General features: G+C 45.2%; 1 protein-coding gene across 2 annotated transcripts in view; it reads right to left on the bottom strand.

Moving 5' to 3' along the window:
• Positions 1 to 5,955: 5,955 nt before the first annotated feature.
• The window catches only part of MTOR (mechanistic target of rapamycin kinase), a 120,922-nt gene continuing 107,536 nt past the window's right edge, over positions 5,956 to 19,341 (bottom strand). For both annotated transcript variants that reach the window (XM_065935765.1, XM_065935766.1), the window contains 12 exons: positions 18,283 to 18,418; positions 17,524 to 17,671; positions 16,783 to 16,905; positions 15,385 to 15,467; positions 14,248 to 14,320; positions 13,716 to 13,790; positions 13,198 to 13,333; positions 12,492 to 12,557; positions 10,332 to 10,412; positions 9,976 to 10,056; positions 7,617 to 7,722; positions 5,956 to 6,904 (listed from right to left, as the gene is read on the bottom strand). In XM_065935765.1, the coding sequence (XP_065791837.1) occupies positions 6,889 to 6,904; positions 7,617 to 7,722; positions 9,976 to 10,056; positions 10,332 to 10,412; positions 12,492 to 12,557; positions 13,198 to 13,333; positions 13,716 to 13,790; positions 14,248 to 14,320; positions 15,385 to 15,467; positions 16,783 to 16,905; positions 17,524 to 17,671; positions 18,283 to 18,418 (1,124 nt within the window). In that variant the 3' untranslated portion in view covers positions 5,956 to 6,888. The remainder of the gene's footprint in view (positions 6,905 to 7,616; positions 7,723 to 9,975; positions 10,057 to 10,331; positions 10,413 to 12,491; positions 12,558 to 13,197; positions 13,334 to 13,715; positions 13,791 to 14,247; positions 14,321 to 15,384; positions 15,468 to 16,782; positions 16,906 to 17,523; positions 17,672 to 18,282; positions 18,419 to 19,341) is intronic.

The raw sequence follows: 19,341 nt of genomic DNA, 5'->3' as shown, positions 1-19,341 counted from the left end.
CACTGCTGCACACAAACTTCCTCTAGTTGCTGTGAGTGGGGGCTACTCTCTAGTTGCATTTCATGGGCTTCTTCTCATTGTGGTGGCTTCTTGTTGCTGAGCGTGGGCTCTAGAGTGCATGAACTTAGTTGCCCTGTGGCATGTGGGATCTTAGTTCTCTGACCAGGGATTGAACCAGTGTCCTCTTCATTGGAAAGCGTATGGTTCAACCTAGGCTGTGCTGAGGTGCTTTACATGGATTCGCACCTCCTCAAAACAATCTGATGGGGGTAGACTCACATTTTCAGTGGAGGAAGCAAATACAGAAAATAAGTAGCTTTTCTGAAGTCACACTGGTAGGATGAGACAGAGTTGAGATTTGAAACTAGTTAATTTGTTACCTAGTGGGCACAATAAAGGACAGAAACGGTAGAGACCTAGCAGATGCTGAAGAGATCAAGAAGAGATGGAAAGAATACACTGAAAAACTGTACAAAAAAGATCTTAATGAACTGGATTACTATGATCATGTGTCAGTCACCCTGAGCCAACATTCTGGAGAGTGAAGTCAAGTGGGCCTTAGGAAGCCTTGCTGTTAATAAAGCTAGTAGATGCGATGGAATTCCAGTAGAGCTATTCAGATCCCTAAAGAATGATGCTGTCAAAGTTTTGCATTCATTATGTCAGCAAATCTGGAAGACTCAGCAGTTGCCATAGGACTGGAAAAGGTCAAACCTCATCTCAATTCCCAAGAAGGGTAGTACTAAAGAATGTGCTAATCATCAGACAATTGCACTCATCTCCCATGCTAGTAAGGTCATGCTTAAAATCTTGCATGTTAGGCTTTAGCATTATGTGAACCAAGAGCTTTCAGATGTCCAAGTTGGGTTTAGAAAAGGAAGAGGAACCAGAGAACAAATTGCCAACATTCGCTGGATCATAGAGAAAGGTAGGGAATTCCAGAAAAACATCTATCTCTGTTTCATCGGGAGCACTTTCCTTCTGATGTCTATGTTAGAAGATTTCTCTGTCCCTTTTTATACTTTAGTAAAACTCTGCTTCACCAAATTTCTTGAGTGATTAAGGCTGGTCCCTGGTCCCAAAACTAAATCTTCTTCAGTGATCACAAATCTGATACTGTTCACCGTAAGCTATCATCTTGGGGGCTTGCCCAGGATCTTCAGGACAAGGTAAGAACCCTCAGAACTCTAGCCTCTCTGCTTTCTCAGTACACATGTTTTCTGATTTACTAACTCTACGGTGTGCTTGTGTGAATGAATGACACGCCCTGTGCAAAGCAAATGATGAGCCCTGCTCTGCGGTTTCGTGGTGCCTCGTAATGACTGAAGGCAGCTCCAAAAAGGGGAGCCTTGTCGGGGGTTTATACTGACCTGCCAATGCCAAGAGACACCCAACACCCTTGCAAGGGCAGTGGCCAGAAATGGGCGAAGCATGTGAACCAAACTTTCCTTTCTGGGTCAGCTTTTCCTGTTCTCTTTGGCTGTTTCATAACTGAGTGGGGAGTTAGAACTATTAAGCTAATCTGTTGGATCACAGACTTTCAAGGGACTTGTGATCCATGCTGTTACTATGCGCTTTTACTTAGACCCTCTGTGTGGAAGTGCCTAGCCTTGCTAGGAGCCGAAAGTTGCAAGAGCACGTTTGGGAGCGAGGTGCAACTGTAGCTCCAGGAACGTCTCTCAGGCTAGAGGTCACCCTCTTGGCTGCCTGCGTCAGGGGCCAGAGTCCTAAAAGTGAGTCTTTGTCATGGCTGTGCCTCCGATTTATGTGGCTAGAAGCACTGTGGGTGACAATGAGTCTTTCGAGGACACAGATTGGGAATTGCGGGATCTGGTCAGATTGGAAGTGTGATGGGCTTCTTCTTTGGGTAGTACAGGGCTTCCCTTGTGGCTTAGCGGGTAAAGAATCTGCCTGCAATGCGGGAGACCTGGATTCAATCCCTGGGTTGGGAAGATCCCCCGGAGAAGGGAAAGGCTACCCACTCCAGTATTCTGGCCTGGAGAATTCCGTGGACTCTATAGTCCAGGGAGTCACAAAGAGTCGGACGCGACTGAGCGATTTTGACTTCTGTTTCATCAACTATGCTAAAGCCTTTGACTATGTGGATCATAAAAAAATGTGGAAATCTCTTAAAGAGATGGAACTACCAGACCATCTTACCTGTCTCCTGGGAAAGCTGTATGCAGGTCAAGAAGCAAATTTAGAACCCTGTATGGAACAACTGATTGGTTCAAGATTGAGAAAGGAGTATAACAGGGCTGTCTGCTCTCACCCTCTTTAACCTATATGCTGAGCACATCGTGAGAAATGTTGGGCTGAGTTACAAGCTGGAATCAAGATAGGTGGGAGAACATCAACAACCTCAGATATGCAGATGATACCACTATAATGGCAGAAAGTGAGGAGGAACTAAAGAGCCTCTTGATGAGGGTAAAAGAGCTGACTTAAAACAACATTACCGGTGGAGAGGGACGTGGGGGGTGGGGGTGGATCGGGATGGGGAATACATGTAACTCCGTGGCTGATTCATGTCAATGTATGACATAACCCACTGAAATGTTGTGAAGTAATTAGCCTCCAACTAATAAAAAAAAAAGAAAAAAAAAAACCCAAAAAACTAAACATTAAAAAACTAAGATCATGTCATCTGGTCCCGTTGCTGCTGCTGCTGCTAAGTCACTTCAGTTGTGTCCGACTTTGTGCGACCCTAGATGGCAGCCCATCAGGCTCCCCCGTCCCTGGGATTCTCCAGGCAAGAGTACTGGAGTGGGGTGCCATTGCCTTCTCTGTCTGGCCCCGTTACTTCATGGCAAATAGAGGGAGAGAAAGTGGAAGTACTGACAGATTTCCTCTTCTTGGGCTCTAAAATCACTGCAGATGGTGACTACAGCCATGAAATCAGAAGATGATTGCTCTGGCAGGAAAGCTATGACAAACCTAGACAATGTGTTGAAAAGCAGAGACATTACTCTGACGACAAAGGTTCCTATAGTCAAGGCTTATGGTCTTCCCAGTGGTCACATACAGTTGTGAAAGCTGGACTGTAAAGAAGGCAGAATACCAAAGAATTGATGCCTTCGAACTGTGGTGCTGGAGAAGACTCCTGAAAGTCTCTTGGACAGCAAGGAGATCAAACCAGTAAATCTTAAGGGAAATCAACCCTGAATACTTGTTGGAAGGAATGATGCTGAAGCTGAAGCTCCAGTATTTTGGTCATCTGATACAAAGAGCTGACTCATTGAAAAAGACCCTGATGCTGGGAAGGATTGAGGGCAGAAGGAGAAAAGGGCATCAGAAAATGAGATGGCTGGATGGCATCACCGATGCAATGGACATGAACTTGAGTAAACTTTGGGAGATGGTGAGGAACAGGGAGGCCTGGTGTGCTGCAGTCCATGGGTTCATAAAGATTTGGACACAATTTGGTGACTGAACAGCAACAATTTGATACCACAGCCTTGACTCTCACTTCTTTAGTTGTCTCCAAGATATTTAAGGCCCTTCCCTCACACTGGTTACTTGAAACCATCCTGGATTAATAGGGGGATTAGGCTGTCTTTAAAAGCTTCTGCAGAATTCCCTGCAGTCTAGTGGTTAGGACTCTGAACTTTAACTGTCAAGGGCTCGCGTTCAATCCCTGCTCAGGGAACTCTGATCCCACAAGCTACATGGTGAGGCATAATATTAATAGTAATAATAATAAAGAAGCCTCTATTAGCACCTCAACTTCCTCTGCTAAGTCATTTCAGCAGTAACAAGGTTTTGCTTAGATATAACTTAAAACCCATTGAATTCACCAAACATCTTAATGCCAAGAACTTTCCATGTCCTAAGAAATATGTCTTTATCATAGGTGGCCACCATTTTCCTGAGTCCATCTATTCTCATGCCATTTGTCTTACAGTGATGGTGACATCACTGTGGTCATTGATAGTTATTTCACATAGAACTTGGTCATATTTTGGGGAGCAAAATACTTATTCTTGGCTGTGTCAGGTCTTAGTTGCAGTGCATGGGCTCCTCGTTGCTGCACATGGGCTTCTCCGTAGTTACGGTGTGCAGGCTTTGGCATGCGGCATCTTAGTTCCTTGACCAGGGATCGAACCCTTGTCCCCTGCATTGGAAGGCTGATTCCTAACCACTGGACCATCAGGGAAGTCGCACTACTGAGGTTTAAGTCCATCTTTGTTTTTAATAGAGGAGTCCTCCAATAAGTGTTTATGGAGCACCATGTGCACCTGCTCTTCTGACAGATTTGGGGGATACAAAGTCCCATAAAATATGGCTCCTGGCCTTATAATTCTCATCCAAGTGCAAGTGTTAGTCACTCAGGCATTTCTGACTGTTTGCAACCCTATGGACTGTAGCCTGCCAGGATCTTCTGTCCATGGGATTTTCCAGGCAAGTATACTGGAGTGGGTTGCCATTCCCTTTCTCCAGGGGATCTTTCCAACCAAGGGATTGAACCTGGGTCTCCTGCATTGCAGGCAGATTCTTTACCGTCTGAGCCACCAGGGAATAAGTTCTTTTTAAAAAAATTTTATTGATGTGTAGTTGATTTACAATATTAATTTCTGCTGTACAGCAAAGTGATTCAGTTATTCTTTTTCAGATTCTTTTCCATTATGGTTTATTACAGGACATTGAATATAGTTCCCTGTGTCACAGTAGGGCCTTGTTGTTTATCCATTCTATATGTAATAGTTTGCATCTGCCGGTCCCAAACTCTCAGTCCTTCCCTCCACCTCTTCCCCCTATGCCCTGGCAAACACAAGTCTGTTCTCAATAGCTGTGATTCAGTTCTGTAGATATGTTCATTTGTGTTGTATTTTCTTTTTATTTTTTGGTTGCATGGTGCGGTATGCAAGATCTTAGTTCAACCAGGAATTGAACCCATGCCCCTGTCAGTAGAAGCACAGAGTCTCAATCACTGGCCCCCAGGAAAGCCCCTATTTGTGTCGTATCTTAAGATTCCACATATAGGTGATACCATATGGTATTTGTCTTTCTTTTTTGACTTACTTCATTTAGTATGATAATCTCTAGATCCATTTTACAAGTTCTTTGAATCACTTTTATAATGAGTCAGTAGTTCTTACTGGGTAGCTGTGGTCCACAGGAATTTAGAAAAAGAAATCTAGCTCAACAACTGAAAACAGTATTTTTTTGGAAGAACCCATTAGGCATGCTCTTTAGAGGAATCTGTATCTGGTACTTGCCGGCTCCGTTTAAGTTCTCTCTTCATTATTGCAACAGCTTTTTTTACTAGGTTTTGCAGCTTTTCTTTCCACCTGTTTGATAACAGTTTCTTTAAAAAACACTACTGAGATTCTACTTGTTTTAAAACTTCACATGGTTCCTTCCCTGCCATCCACAGTATCAGGTTCAGACTCCTTGCCGCTGGATTGTGAGGCAGCCGGTCTGGCCTGGATCTACTTTCTAGCCTCCTTTTAGTCCCTTTATTTCCCAGTGACCACTGAGCCGGGCATGCTGAACTGTGAGGTCCCAGTGTGTGAAACTGCTGTTTTTATGTATAAAAAGCGGCCTAATACCTGAAATCTCACATGGTTCAGGTTCACACGTGCCCTTCCTGTACGGTATTGTGCTCTCACACCTCTTTTCTGATGAGGACGTCCTCACTTGCTTCATTTGACGGACTCCCACTCCCACTTAAGGCCCCCGGCAAGTGTCCCCTTTCTGTGAGGCTCCCAGTGGAACCAGTGCCCCCTACCCAAGGCTCTCGCGGCTCTCTCCTCTCACCAGGTGGCGGGTGGCTCCTGAGAGGTGTGGCTCTGTCGTGTCTGGCCTGGGAACACCCCGAGGACAGGGATCACAGCACACAGAACCCTGTCCTGCATAGTCCCAGTACTCAGTGTTAGTGAACGTTGAAGGAATAACTTGTTTCTTTCATGAACTGACTAATATACAGGAATAAAAATCCACTCATATTCATGTTTTAAAATTCTGATGTCGTTTATTGGCACAAAAATTATTCAGATACAACATGGTGTCTAGACATGACTACACTTTATACTTTGTGCATTTCATGTAAGATTTCTCTTGCTCCTACTTCCCGACATGTACTAGACCTTCCCTCTCTGTGTCAGCACCTCCACGACAGCATTTCCGTATTCCAAGGCCTTGCTCCAAACGGAGGGCATTCAGACCTCACTGAAGGCATCCCAGAACCAGGCCGGGAGGGCCAGTGTGGGCCGCCTCCTGCACTGTGATGCCCTCTGTGCACCTGCCAGCCGAGGCTGCCCGGCGATCTGAACAGACTCTCCTCTGAGTGGCTCGGGTCTTGGCTTGAAGTGTAAATGTCGCAGCGTGGTGGGTGAAGCAGAAGACTGACCTCTCCCACCCATTTTGGCCCATCTTGCGAGGGTTGTTGCTGCGTCCACGGACCAGTGAGGTAATGAGATGGGTGAAGGCGATGACGTCAGCTTCTCCGCGTCTTTACAATCCAGAGTCCTAATCTGTGTCCTCCGCGACCTGAGGCTTCGTGACTGCGCTGAGTTTGCTGTGTCCATGTTGAGAGGAACGACTAGGCCATTCTCCTATCAGCAAACACTTCTGAGTTCTTTTGTGAGTTAAGTCAAAACCCGTATTTCTAAAGTTATAGATCTTCTGTTCCCCAAAATCAAGGACTTGATTTCTGTAGTATTACTGTGTTTACTGTCCTGGGAACCAAATCAAGCCTTGTGTTTCTGACAATATATTCTTTAACAGCAGCTAGAAAGTTGGTTCAAACCAACTTATAATATACAGTAGTTCTTTTCATTTACATTTCAGAGCTGAACTTTCTGACCATGGTTTCAGTTTGGTGGAAGCAGATACCAAAGTACAAAAGCCTCAAGAGAAGTGCTGTGGGCACGTCTGTGCCTCCAGTTACCAGAAAGGACACCTAACGAGACAGGGAGAAAAGGAATATTTTAATAATCTGGGCTTCTTCAAAGCTTTACGCAGATACACTGAGAATGGAAACAGCAAGGTCTGCCCACCCCCGGGACCCTCCTTGAGATCTCCCACAGCTAATTGTGCAGGACAGGTGTTATCGTTTCCAGTCCAGGCCAGACGCCTGCTGTGGTCCCGCAAGGACGCCTCCCTGTCACCCCCTCTCTCTAGTTTCTACCTTCAAGCATGCCTCAGGCAATTAATCAAAGCAGACCCCAGAATGGTCCTTGAGGTTACAATCGCTGATGATAAATCTGTCTTTTCATCTCCTTCTCTGTCACCCCTCTGGCTGCTTCTCCTGTGCCCTTCCTGTATCTCTGAATTGACAGCAAAAACCCCAAAAGAACACCCCCACTCCTCAAATAAGGGGGCCTCACCTATTCGTCTAAGTCAATTTAACATGTCATTTTAATTCACTTTGGTGTTTGCCTTCCAAATACACATCCATATGTCTCCATTTTCTCCTTTTTGGAACAATGAGCACATCCAGTGAGTATAAACTTTTGAAGAGACTTGAGACACAGTTTCCCTATATGGATACCCAATTTCCCTGTATGGATCCTCGTCCCCCCCCCCGCCCCCCACCAACATCTTTTTTTTGCAACTCTGGCTTTGGGGCGTGGGGTAGGGGCCTGATTGCTTATTTGAACAGAGGTGCTCACCAGCCAATGTAGCACTGGCAGAGGTTTTCATGGGATGTCGCTTGTTTGATGAGCAGCTCGACTTGTGTTGGGACATCCAGGGTTTCGTCATGAGAGAAGTCCCGACCTAGGACATGAGGAACAAAAGCGTCCAGTGTGCACCGGGTACCAACCACCCAGCTCCACCGTCCCCCAGCCAGGATCAACTGTCCACACAGCCTGAATCAGCTCCCTCTCATAAGTGAATATAAATGCTATATAATACTTGGATTTTTAAATTCACCTCCACGTGACCCATAAACACCTAATATATACTAACAAACACACTAATATATACTCGGCTCTTGGTTTACAGTAGGTAAAATCCTACAGTGGGCAGAGTACAGGAGTGGCAAAGATCTGACCAGTGGGCTTCTATTCCATTATCACCCTTGAGTTGGGCAAGTGGCCAAGGAGCCTCTTTCACTCTTACCAGCCTCTCCTTCCAGCCCCCTGTCCTGCAGTGCTGCCTGCTTTCATCACACACTCATAGTCTCCTGCCTTACATGGGCACTCAGTACTGCCTGGCCAGCTCCTCTGGCTATACACCCTTCCATCTCCACCATGAAGTTCTCTTCTCTTCTTGAGCATCCAAACCTCTCCTCTGGCTCCTCACCCTTGGCAGGGGAACTCACTTTCTCCTCTAGAGCCAACTGATTCACTAAGGGCAGAGTTCAGGGTCCTGATATGTTGGGCTATGTTCGAGGTGCCAGCTTTGTTCAACATGAGCTCCCCCTTCTTCTTTTCCATCACCCCAGAGAGTGGGCCCTCCTCCCATTTAAGGCCAAGTTCACCCACACTGTGATCCACCACCTCCTCTTTGTCAGGAGCCTTACAATACCGACCATCCTGCCTCTCACTCACGTCTGCAAACCCACCCTCTCATGTGCTCACTTTTCTGTAAACACGTTTCTCCTCCTGTTGAAGGAAACAGAACCACTCATCCAACTTCTCCCTCTTTGGCCATGTCCTCTCTCCTCCCCGCACAGCCAGACTTCCTGAGAGCTTTGAAACTTGTCTCCGTTCCTTCTCTCTCTCACTTTGCATTCTCTTCCACTGCTTTATTCTGGCTGCTAGGCTCATCAGAGCTCTCAGAGGGCCACCAGAGACCCGGAAACCCCCTTGATCTCTCCCCACCCATCACGGCCCATCATCAATCCTTTGCATTTTCCTCCTAACAGCTCTTGACTCCATCTCCACTGCCACCCTTGTCTAATCAGCTGTCCAGCTGGCACTGACTGTGGCAGCTGCTTCCTTCCCTCCAGCCCCTGCTCCCCCCACAGTCAGAGCAGGCAGGATTTCGCAATGCAAACCTGCCCAGCTCTCCTCCACCCCCTTAAAACCTTCCAGTGGTTTCTCACTGCCCACAAGATACAGGGTAAAAACAGAAGGCCCTGCATGGTCTGGCCCTGGCCCTCTCAGAGTCCAAACACTTTGCATTATGCTCCTCTCACCCTTCTTGGGGGCAGTTTGGCCTGCCAGGCTCTCTGACCTTTTTTCCTTGCTAGCCTCCCTCCTACCACAGGGTCTTTGCACATGCTGTTTCCTTTACCTGGAAGAATCTGCCCTAATTAACTCCTCTAGCAAATTTTAGCTCCTAGGTAGTTTGCTGAGGGAAGCTTTTCTGGAACTCTTGGACTTAAATTCGCCTGTTACTGTCATCACAGCCCTAGTCTCTCTTCCACTTAAAACAGTAATCCTCTTTAGAGTCCAAGACCCATGAAAGCAGGCAAAATGCCTATTTTTAACCGACACTGTTTCTTCAACATCTAGAACTTGCAGGTCCTTAATGAACCAATATGCCTTGACAACAGAGCTTATGTGCTGGGCCTCCCATGTCCCAGTTCATCCTCACCACCTTCTGAGTGAGGTGTTCTTGTCACTTTCTGGCCAGAGGAAGAGACACAGGCCTGTAGGGCCCCAGCTGTGGTGCTGGGCTTTTGGCCTCCCTGCCTCCCACCCCCACATCACACCATTTGGTCTATATGACACGTCTCCTGTTCAAAAGTACACGGTGTTCCCATCCAGGCCCTCCACTCCGTACAGCTACCTGAGCACAGGTGGGCACTGAACCAAGGGGTCAGATTTGCTCTAATTTCGGCCATGATGATTAATTTTCTTGAATTTGGCTGACTTTGGACTCAACAGAACTTTACTGTTAAACTTCACTGTTAAAATGGTCATTAGAGAATCAGAGAGGATCCTTCACTGATGGCCTCAGAGATAGTCCAGTTAGCAGCACAGGGTCACAGTTTAGGCACCAACACCACTGGAAACCGAGCTGAACACCCACTCAAGGAGGTTTTATGTTCCTTTTAAGTAAACACATATACACACTCACCAGTGAGCTTATCTCGAACCCTGTTAATAATTTGAATAGCTTTCTTATTTAGGGCCTCTGGTTTCACCAAACCATCTCCAACTGGAATAAACAAAAGCAGAAATAATAGTAAGACTGGATCATCATAACAGGTTCAATGCACACCCCTGTTTTTCTCAAATATTCACTTTTGTTAAGTGTGGAGCAATTCTTCCTCTTTGTTTATCTTTGTCCTCAGAATATAATGAGAAATTCATGGGACCTTTGCTGCTCAAAGGCAGTTCTGTTGCTTCCTCTTACTGACCCTCCTCCTTGTGTTCACAGCTGCTCTTTTCTTAATGAGCTAGCTGATGCAATTCCTCAGAGGCTGGACTTACTGAAAGAATGAATAGATTCTGGCACTGTGGTCCCCGTTTTCTTATGGGCTGGTTCCCCAAGTTCCACACCATCCAAAATTTCTAGGAGGAAAAAAAATCAGAAAATTCAAACACCAAGAAGCCACTATTCCAAGTTATTAGCTCTAATTCTTCATGTACGATCTCCCTTTTAACACTGTCCCACCTGTCTCAGAGGAGAAAGGAAATAGGAAGTGTTATGCTCTTTATGAATTTAACATTTTTTAGGGAGTTCCTGGGTTGTCCAGAGGTTAGGACTCAACACTTTCACTGCTGTGGCTTGGGTTCAATCCCCGGTCAGGGAACTGATCCTGCGAACTGCATGGCACAACTCCCTCACCCCCTCAAAGAAAGATTTGAAATCTGCATGAAAACCTACAGCATTAATAAAACAGAACAGACATACAGAATAGGCTCACAGGTCAAAGATCTGGCCACAAAATTTGGTTGGCTGGACCCAAACTGGTCATAACATAAAGAAAACTAGCTTTCAAAGGATCACACACGTGACTGAAATGTTATTCCTTGGAGGAATTTATACATCAACTCTGGGGAGAAGTCCACAGGCTTTAGGCTCACCCTCTGCTGACTGTGGCCTTCAGGAGAGGCATCTACAATCAGAACTCTAAAGCTATTTATACACTGCCCTGGGACATGACAGGTCTTCAAAGAGAAGCTAGTGATGATAATACTTTAATTAATGAGTCCTTGGAACTTAACTTTTGAGGCACATACAAGCAACCAGGCCTACCACCACTGGTGCCATCAGCACAAGCTGTCCTAACTCCCCTTGGTATGTCACAGGCGGCACATGGGAGTCACCCAATAATGTATTAACAAGGCAGACCCTGAGAGTTATACCAGTAAGTGTCACATAATCTGGGTGAGACCAGTCATCCGCATGAGGCCCCCAGACACTGTGGGTGATTCAGGGAATCCCAAGTCCTATCACAGTGTCCAGGGTAGAGTCCAAGCTATTCCTGGATGACATGGATCCAGGATGCCCATTTCCTGCCGAGAACACTCTCTTCCTTTCTACCCATCCAGATTCCACTCATCCAGTAAGGCTCAGCTTCAATTCTACCAGCCCACAGACTCCCTTAACCCTTGTGGTTCAGAGTGATACCTCCTTTCTAAGGCCTACCACCCCCTGGTTCCCAACCAAACCACATGGCAGCTGCCTACACTGCAGTGTGCCGCTCTATTATTCCATATACACTCTGGGATTCTGTGCTTCCTCAGAGCAGTCTCAGCATGTCACACTGTTTTCATACCTCTGAATACCATTTGGCCTAGTTGGTAACCAGTTGCAAATGTTGCCTAAGTATTTGGAGAGAATGTTTAACTGTTTTACATCCCAGTGGTATTTCCAAAATATGACTGTGTACGGTGTTGTTGAATGTGGGGGTCAAAGGGTTGGGTTAGGGTTAAGGGGCAAAGGGAAAAGGTAAATGTCTCAAACAGCTTGACTCTAAGACGTCTGAGAGCAGGGAATACACAGAGTCCGTTCTGGCTCTCAGAGGGGCGTCATCTTCTTATAACCCTGCTTTGTGGACCACATTCCTGGGAACAATGTTTCCTATGGTTTCCTAGCTGCTCAGGCAGCAGTGTGTGTACATTTCCGCTGCTCCCATCTTCCTACTCCTGAGCTATTCCCAAAGCTTTAGAATTAAGGTAACATAGTTAGTAATCATCCCAGACACCATTAAAGGGCATGCTAAAGACTGACTATATTCAGACATAATTTTTAAAAAAAAATTTTTTTTTTTTAAAATTTATTTGACTCTGCTGGGTCTTAGTTGCAGCACATGGAATCTTTGATCTTAATTGTGACATGTGGACTAGTTCCTGGGATCGAACCCAGGCCCCCTACATTGGGAGTGTGGAGTCTTACCCACTGGACCACCAGGGAAGTCCAATTCAGATATACTTTTAACTGATTGTGTTTTTACATATAGGTTAAGATTGGATAGTGTGATCAAAATTTCTGAGCTCTAGGTACCCACTTCTTCCTGAGAGTCATTAAATAAAAAATACATTAGATGCTTATTACTTAAGTCATGCCTTCTAAAGGCAGTGACAAGGCTTGCCCCATTCTAGAAATACCCTGAACAAAAGGAGGACAGAGTCTGCAGCACTCACCTACTGACTGGCCAGCAGAGTAGGAATCTGTCCTTGTCCGTGATCGCTTGTTACCTTTGGTATTTGCTAGGGAAAGAAAGAAAAGGAGGGTTAAAAAGCACTTCAAACTGATTTGAAAAAAACTTGGCTGATATACTTTCCCTTAATCATAAAAATATAATTTTCCCAAAAGTCATAACTAAGAGAAAACAAAAAACATAACACTCAGGAGTAAATGGGTGGATGTTCACAATGAATCTGATCCTGAGGGGCATTTTATATGGCTGAGTGGGATTCAGATGATGTAAACTGGACAACAAGTGAGTGTGTGACAACTGCAGTGGAGAAGATGCCTCTGATTAGTAAATGCCTTCTGAGGAGGTCGGAATAAAGAGCAGACTAAGACACTGTTGAGACAGCACAACTGTTTGCAAATCCTGTAAAAATTCTGTCTGCTATTCAACATGAAACCTAAAAAAAGTCACCAGAGTACTTATTTATTCTGAAAAATGCTTTAATCAAGATCTAAACTGATGACCAGAGTTCTCTTAGTGAATAAAAATACTTGAAATTGATTTCCAGCCACCACAGCTGCCCTGTGGAAGAGTGGTGTGGCAGCTGAGTACTGGGTCTTGGGCTCTGTGTGTGAAGGGGGGCAGGACTGAACTGGCTACGCCCACTGTGGGAGGGGGTGGGCCCCAGCACCCTGGCTTTTGCTGAGACTCACTGTCCATCAGCCTCCAGTTCAGCAAGGGGTCATAGACGAAGGCTTCCAGCACAGCCATGACACTGTCCTTGTGCTCCCGAAGCACCTCCATCACGGTGTGGCACGTGATCCTGTAGTTGCCATCAAGGCCTGTGACCTGCGGATGGACCAGAGCTGCTCACCACGGAAGTCACCATGCTGGTCCCCGAAGGCCTTACCACCCAGCATCACCTCAGAGGGTGTGTCATCCCACTCAGAAAGATGATATGGCCATTACTGAGGGGCCAGGCTGGGAATGCCTCAGAGCAAAGGGTCAGGACTGTCATTCATATGAAACAAGGTCTGGCGTAAAGGTTGGGTAAGACTTTTAAAGACTGATCATTTCTAACAGGATGGAAAATACCAGGAGGATACGACTACAGCATAAGCGGGGCATTTGGGGAGCTGGAGATCTAACAAGGAAGGAAGTCTGTCCTTGGAGAGGGGATAGAACTGTACTGGTCCCACTTTAAAGCAGTTTGTTACCAACATCCACTCACCTCCATAGCATTGGTCAGCATTCTCGTTAGTCTAAATGGAATCTTCTCTGGGAATTTCTCTCTGGTCATAGCAACCTAAGGGTAATAAAGGGAAAACCCAGGTCCACTGGTCAGACTGTCTTCCTCAGCTGGAGCCAGGTGCAGGTAGGTGGCTTTCCTTTGCATCACCAGCACTGATTTCAATTAGAGCATAGAAAGGAAGCAGCCTGAGTCTAGTTTAGTGATGGAACTTACTGCTGGAATTTAAGACAACTAAAAATTTAAAAATAAAAAAAGAGAAGGTGGGGGAGTGGGGAGGGAAAGAGAGAAAAAAGGTAAGTGTGTATCATGCCCAGGCCTTCAACCAACATCTCCTTTTCTGAGTCCTGTTACGGCAAGAATCAAAAAGCACATACTTCATCTATTAGACTGATGTTCTATCACCTTGAGAGAAGAGTCAGGGGTAAGAATACGGCATTTGGGCTTTTAAGTTTGCCTAAGTGGTCGGAGTGGGGTAGAAGGTGGTCCTCTGGGTTCTGGAACATGTGCTTACCTCAAAGCAGTCCCCAAAGTCAATGTGCAGGATCTTTCCACTCAGCCGGTCCAGCATCAGGTTGGATGGGTGTCTGAGAAAAAAGAGAGAACAGCTCGGATGAACAGATCCCCAAGTCTGTGAGACTCTAGGCCAGGGGTTGGTAAATGACAGCACTCAGGCCAAAGCTAGCACTCCACTCCCAAATTCTGCAAATTATTTTTATTGGAACACAGTCATGCTCATTTGTTCATGCACTGTGTTGGGCTGCTTTTGTGCTACAGCAGCAGAGATGAGTACTTGTGATGGAGACTGTAAGGCCAGAGAAGACTGATATTTACTATCTGGCCCTTTACAGAAAAAGTTTGCTGACCCCTGCTCTGGGGCTCAAATGAGAATTGATCTGTGTGAATCACAAGTTGCCCCATGATACCAAGACAGTTTGTTTTCCCAAGGTCTTTGGTCACAGGATAAATGGTCATAGGTTTCTGGCAGTGCTGGCACCTCAGAGTGACAAGGCTCTTCGAGATGGGCTCTCATCTGCCTGAGTCCCTGAGCCCCTCCAGGCAGGAGCATCTGGGTATTCTGGACAGGTGATCTACTAAGTTTTTTAAAAACAGGAATTTATTATTTTTGTGGGATTAAATTTTTTTTTACTCTCAAATAAGTGCATGAGAATGACCCCAGAAGAAAAATTGTAGACATCAGAATATTATTATTTTTTAAAATTTCTGAACATTTCTAAATGACTTTTGCAGTCAGTACATTTGGATGAAATTTAATATGTAGAACTATCAGAGGGATCTACTTTGGTTGGTTTCAATTATAGAAATAGGATTACTTATCTTAGCATAGTGATGATTGATAAATGTTTATTGAATCAATAAAATCAACTGGATTTCATGTGGTTTTTAATACATTAAACCAACCTATAGAGAAAGTACCCTTGAAATATGGTTTTTCTTCTCTTTAGTTTGACATGCTGTTTTGATGGCATGGACAATAATAGGGGACTAAGGTTGATGCTGCAAAAAACGCCTAAAGTACGAAATATAAACATGTACCAAACAGTCATAAGGCTCACTGGAAAACAAAATGAAATCATCCAAAAAAACTATATAATGGAGAAAGAAGATTCAAAGAAACAAATTCACTCACCTATCACCCAGGCCCAAAATATACCCAACCATAGACATGACTGCTAAAGAGCGGGTATAATTGGTTCTTCGATCAAACCACACCTACAACACAGAAGCACATGTGAACTGAGGCTCTGAAAACTAACTGGTTTTCAACACAATTATACTCTAATCAGTTGTTTGCTTACAGTCTAACAATAACCAGTTAGAATGTATAAGGGAACAAAAATCATTCATAATTACAAATTTAATAAACTCTAAACAGAGTAAACTTAATTGGAAATGTGTAGAACTTAGATCACTAAGTAAATTAAACTTTGCTTAGAAATACAGAGACTAGAGTAAATGAAAATATCCATTTAAGGATATCCACTTAAGATTGAAAAGATGTAATATCCTTTTAGATTATTTAATACATTTAATGTAATTTCAATAAAAGTTCATTGGCACTTTCTTGGGAATCCTGACAAAATGATCCTAAAATTTACCTAGAAAAAAATTAAATGTAAATAACTAGTGAGAAAAGACTTGTATTAACAGTGGGATACTTGAGGATAAATAGAAAGATCAATGATATAGAAATTCTAGAAAGAAATTCAAGGGCATATAAGAACTTAGTATATAATAAAAGTTGACTCTGTTACAGTGGTGAGAGGATGGATTATTTGGTAATACTGTGTGTGTGTTAAGTCACTTCAGTAGTGTCCGACTCTTTGCGACCCCATGGACTGTAGCTCTCCAGGCTCCTCTGTCTGTGGGATTCTTCAGGCAAGAATACTAGAGAGGGTTGCCATGCCCTCCTTTAGGGGATCTTTCCGACACAGGGATCGAATATGTGTCTCTTACATCTCCTGTACTGGCAGGCAGGTTCTTCACCACTAGCACCACCTGGGAAGCCCCTGGTAATACTCACGTTGGTTAATCACCTTAAAAATAAAATCTATACCCTAACTTTAAATTCCAACTTGGGTTAAGGATTTAAGTGTAAAAACAAATCTTATAATTAGTACAAGAAAATCTTGAGGTGGAGAGAGCCTTTCTAACTATAAAGTCAGAGAAACTTTAAAGAAAGGATTAAAAAATCTATTAACTTCTAACATTTAAAAATGTACATCAAAACCAAAACAAAAACTTCAAACCTAGAAACATACTATTAAAAGAAATGGAAAAACCAGATAAATAGGAAATTAATAATATATATGAAAAAGATTTAACAGCCTTAATAAAATACTATTGTAAGCAATGGTTGAAACATGAAACTAACTACAGGTAGACTGCGTGGCTCAGCCATTCGGTTTCTGCTTTAAAAGACTACACATCACCCACAGCTAATCGTCACAGGCCACGTCCACCAGGGGCACAGGGGCAAACAAGCCATTCCTGGCGAGAGGGGAGGCTGGGGGCAGGGGCGCCATACCTCAGAGCTGGGGCTCTTTAGCCACAGCAGTTTGGCCAGGTCGTCCCCAGCTGTGTTGTTGACGGCGTGCTCAAACACCTCGACCTTCTGCATCAGAGTTAGGTGGTCATAGTCTGGAGCCATCTGCACCAAGACACAAGTGCTGTGAAAGAGGAACCCAAGACGAGCAACTCACAGCCTGGAAGAAACAAGGCTTTGAGGCCAGGCAGAGAGGGGCTCTGATTTCATCACTGCCACCGAAAGGAGAAGGGGAATAAGGAGAATCAGTGGCCACTCTAACCTGAGGACCACAGGAGGGGCCAGGGCAAAAGGGGCAGGCATCAGGCCTTGCCTCGGTACCAGCTTCAGCGTGAATGAGAGCACTGGGAGGTTCAAACACTTTTTTACTTTTCTCTCTCACACACCTACTGAACACTGCTTCCTTGCTTCCCCATTCAGCCAGTCAGCGCTCTGTGTACAGTGTTAGGATCAGCAGATGTATGTTGCCTGATGAATAATACCGTCCAGTCTCACGGAGGGTGATGAAAACCCAATTGCTAGGCTTTAGGATCCTTGTTTAATCTTAGAAAAGGTTATCTGCTTGAAGACTTATACCATTAATCCTTCGTCAATAGCTAATCCCCTTGAATAGACTTTTCAGTGATGGAACAAGGAAAACAAATTTGTACCAATTCCCGAACTGACTTGCGAGCTTCGCCCCCAAGACAGTGAAGGGTTGGGTCTGGCAGCCTCATCACATACCCGCAGCATGATGCGATGCTCGATGTTGAGAAGGATCTTCTTTTTCTCCCTGTAGTCCCGGATGAGGGCGTGCAGTGTGTCACAGTGGGGGACCCAGCCGATGAGGCCCGAGTTGGTTGATAATGGAATGACGGCGTACCTCTGGATGCTAAAGCCCACAGGAAAGCAGGGTCAATGAACAGAAAACAGAGCAGACCTTTGAGCCACCTGTGGCACATGCAAACTAGTTTTAATGCGCCTGTCCACACAAGGCTACTGTGGGGCGTGTGATGAGGGACGTGGTGTGAAGCATAAAGCCTAAAACACAATCGGGGTTGATGGTATGAAGGTACCACCAGTATTCCCAACCTGCCTAACAAACGCACTGCTTTGGGGAAACAATCCCATGATGACTTCTAAGCCTAAAATGACCTCCCCACTTAACATCCATGTTCTTAACAGAAAGAAGAGTGAGAGAAGCCTGAGGACAGGAAGGGCTTGTTAGGGCTGTCATTTCATTTGGCATAGAACACATCAAATTTGTGGAATCTCCCATCTAAAGACCATGAAATGTTCCTTTCTGAGTCCTCTGAAGGACTTCCCCTGAGAACATTCTGAAACCAACGGAGAGTCTTTCTCTTTGACATTTTGGCTACTGATGACCTCCTATCAGGTACAGAATCATTTACTTGGCAAAGGTAAGTGACGACCTGGAAGAGAAGTAAGAAATAACTAGATTTCTCTAGTTATCTAGGACCATCTCTATGGCATCCTGAATACCTGAGGTTTTTCCGAAGAGATGTCGGGTCATTGGCCAGAAGGGTGTTGACCAGGCCGAAGAGCTGCATTACCCGTTCATCCTGCCGCAGGTCCTCGTGGCCCTTCAGAAGGAAGACAAACTCATGCCCGTTGCTGCCTGTGGGGAGTGAAGCGGGGAGCAGTCAGCGAGGATCAGATGGTTTCCATCCTGTTGGCTGGGGGACCACTGCTGCACTCGCAGGTTGGCAGACACATACCATACCCAGTCACACTGTCCTGACAAATGGAAGAAATGTGCCCTAGAATGGGTGAAAAGAATGGCCTTCCTTTTGATGGTCCCCCAGTGAGATGTTTGAATCAACAGTAAGTAAAGTTTTTTAAAAAGCTCTGTCTTCAAGGGCCAGGAATGAGTCTGTACAGAGATGGGTCACTCTACATGTCACCTCCCCAACCCATTCTCTGTCCTGCTTTGACCTTAGAAGCCTGACTCCTAGAGACCACATCCCCTGGGCTCCCTGGTGTTTGGCCGATGGGGGCACTGGCAGGAGGTTAGAGGGTGGAAGAAGGAGAGGTCGGGGCACCTGCCCTTGACAACCAGCCAGGTTCCGGTTCTAGAAGTAGCTCTCTACTTTGGTCTGGACCATGGCGTCAGGGGATACCCTCTCTTTCCAGGTTATAGCCCTTGCTGGGCTCCATGCCCTCTAGGTCTGAAGGGTGGGGGTGATTAATTATACACTTCATACTTCTGGCCCTCTTAACTCAGCTGTGCCTCTGAAAACATTCCTTCGTTAAAGTCTCTTTAGTTAGAAGCTGCTGAAAGCTGACCAACACGCATGTTAGTATTAGAAGAGATCAGCCTACAGAGAGACAACCACCCGGGGACCAGCATTCGCCACTGCTGGTGAATAATCACGTTTAAGAAACACAAGCACCACCAAAGGCGCAAGAGGTCCAAGTACCAGCAGAACACTCAGGCCTTCAAAACCACCCTCCTGGCAGCACACCGCACTGTCAGAACTACTGCTTCACTAAGTTCACTTTACAAAACATCCCCGCAAAGAGAGGATGTGAAGTATAAAG

The sequence above is a fragment of the Muntiacus reevesi genome, chromosome 5 (assembly GCF_963930625.1).
Source record: "Muntiacus reevesi chromosome 5, mMunRee1.1, whole genome shotgun sequence".
Taxonomy (NCBI): domain Eukaryota; kingdom Metazoa; phylum Chordata; class Mammalia; order Artiodactyla; family Cervidae; genus Muntiacus; species Muntiacus reevesi.
The sequence above is the reverse complement of the archived record's forward strand: the minus strand, read 5'-3'. Positions and strand labels throughout refer to the sequence as shown.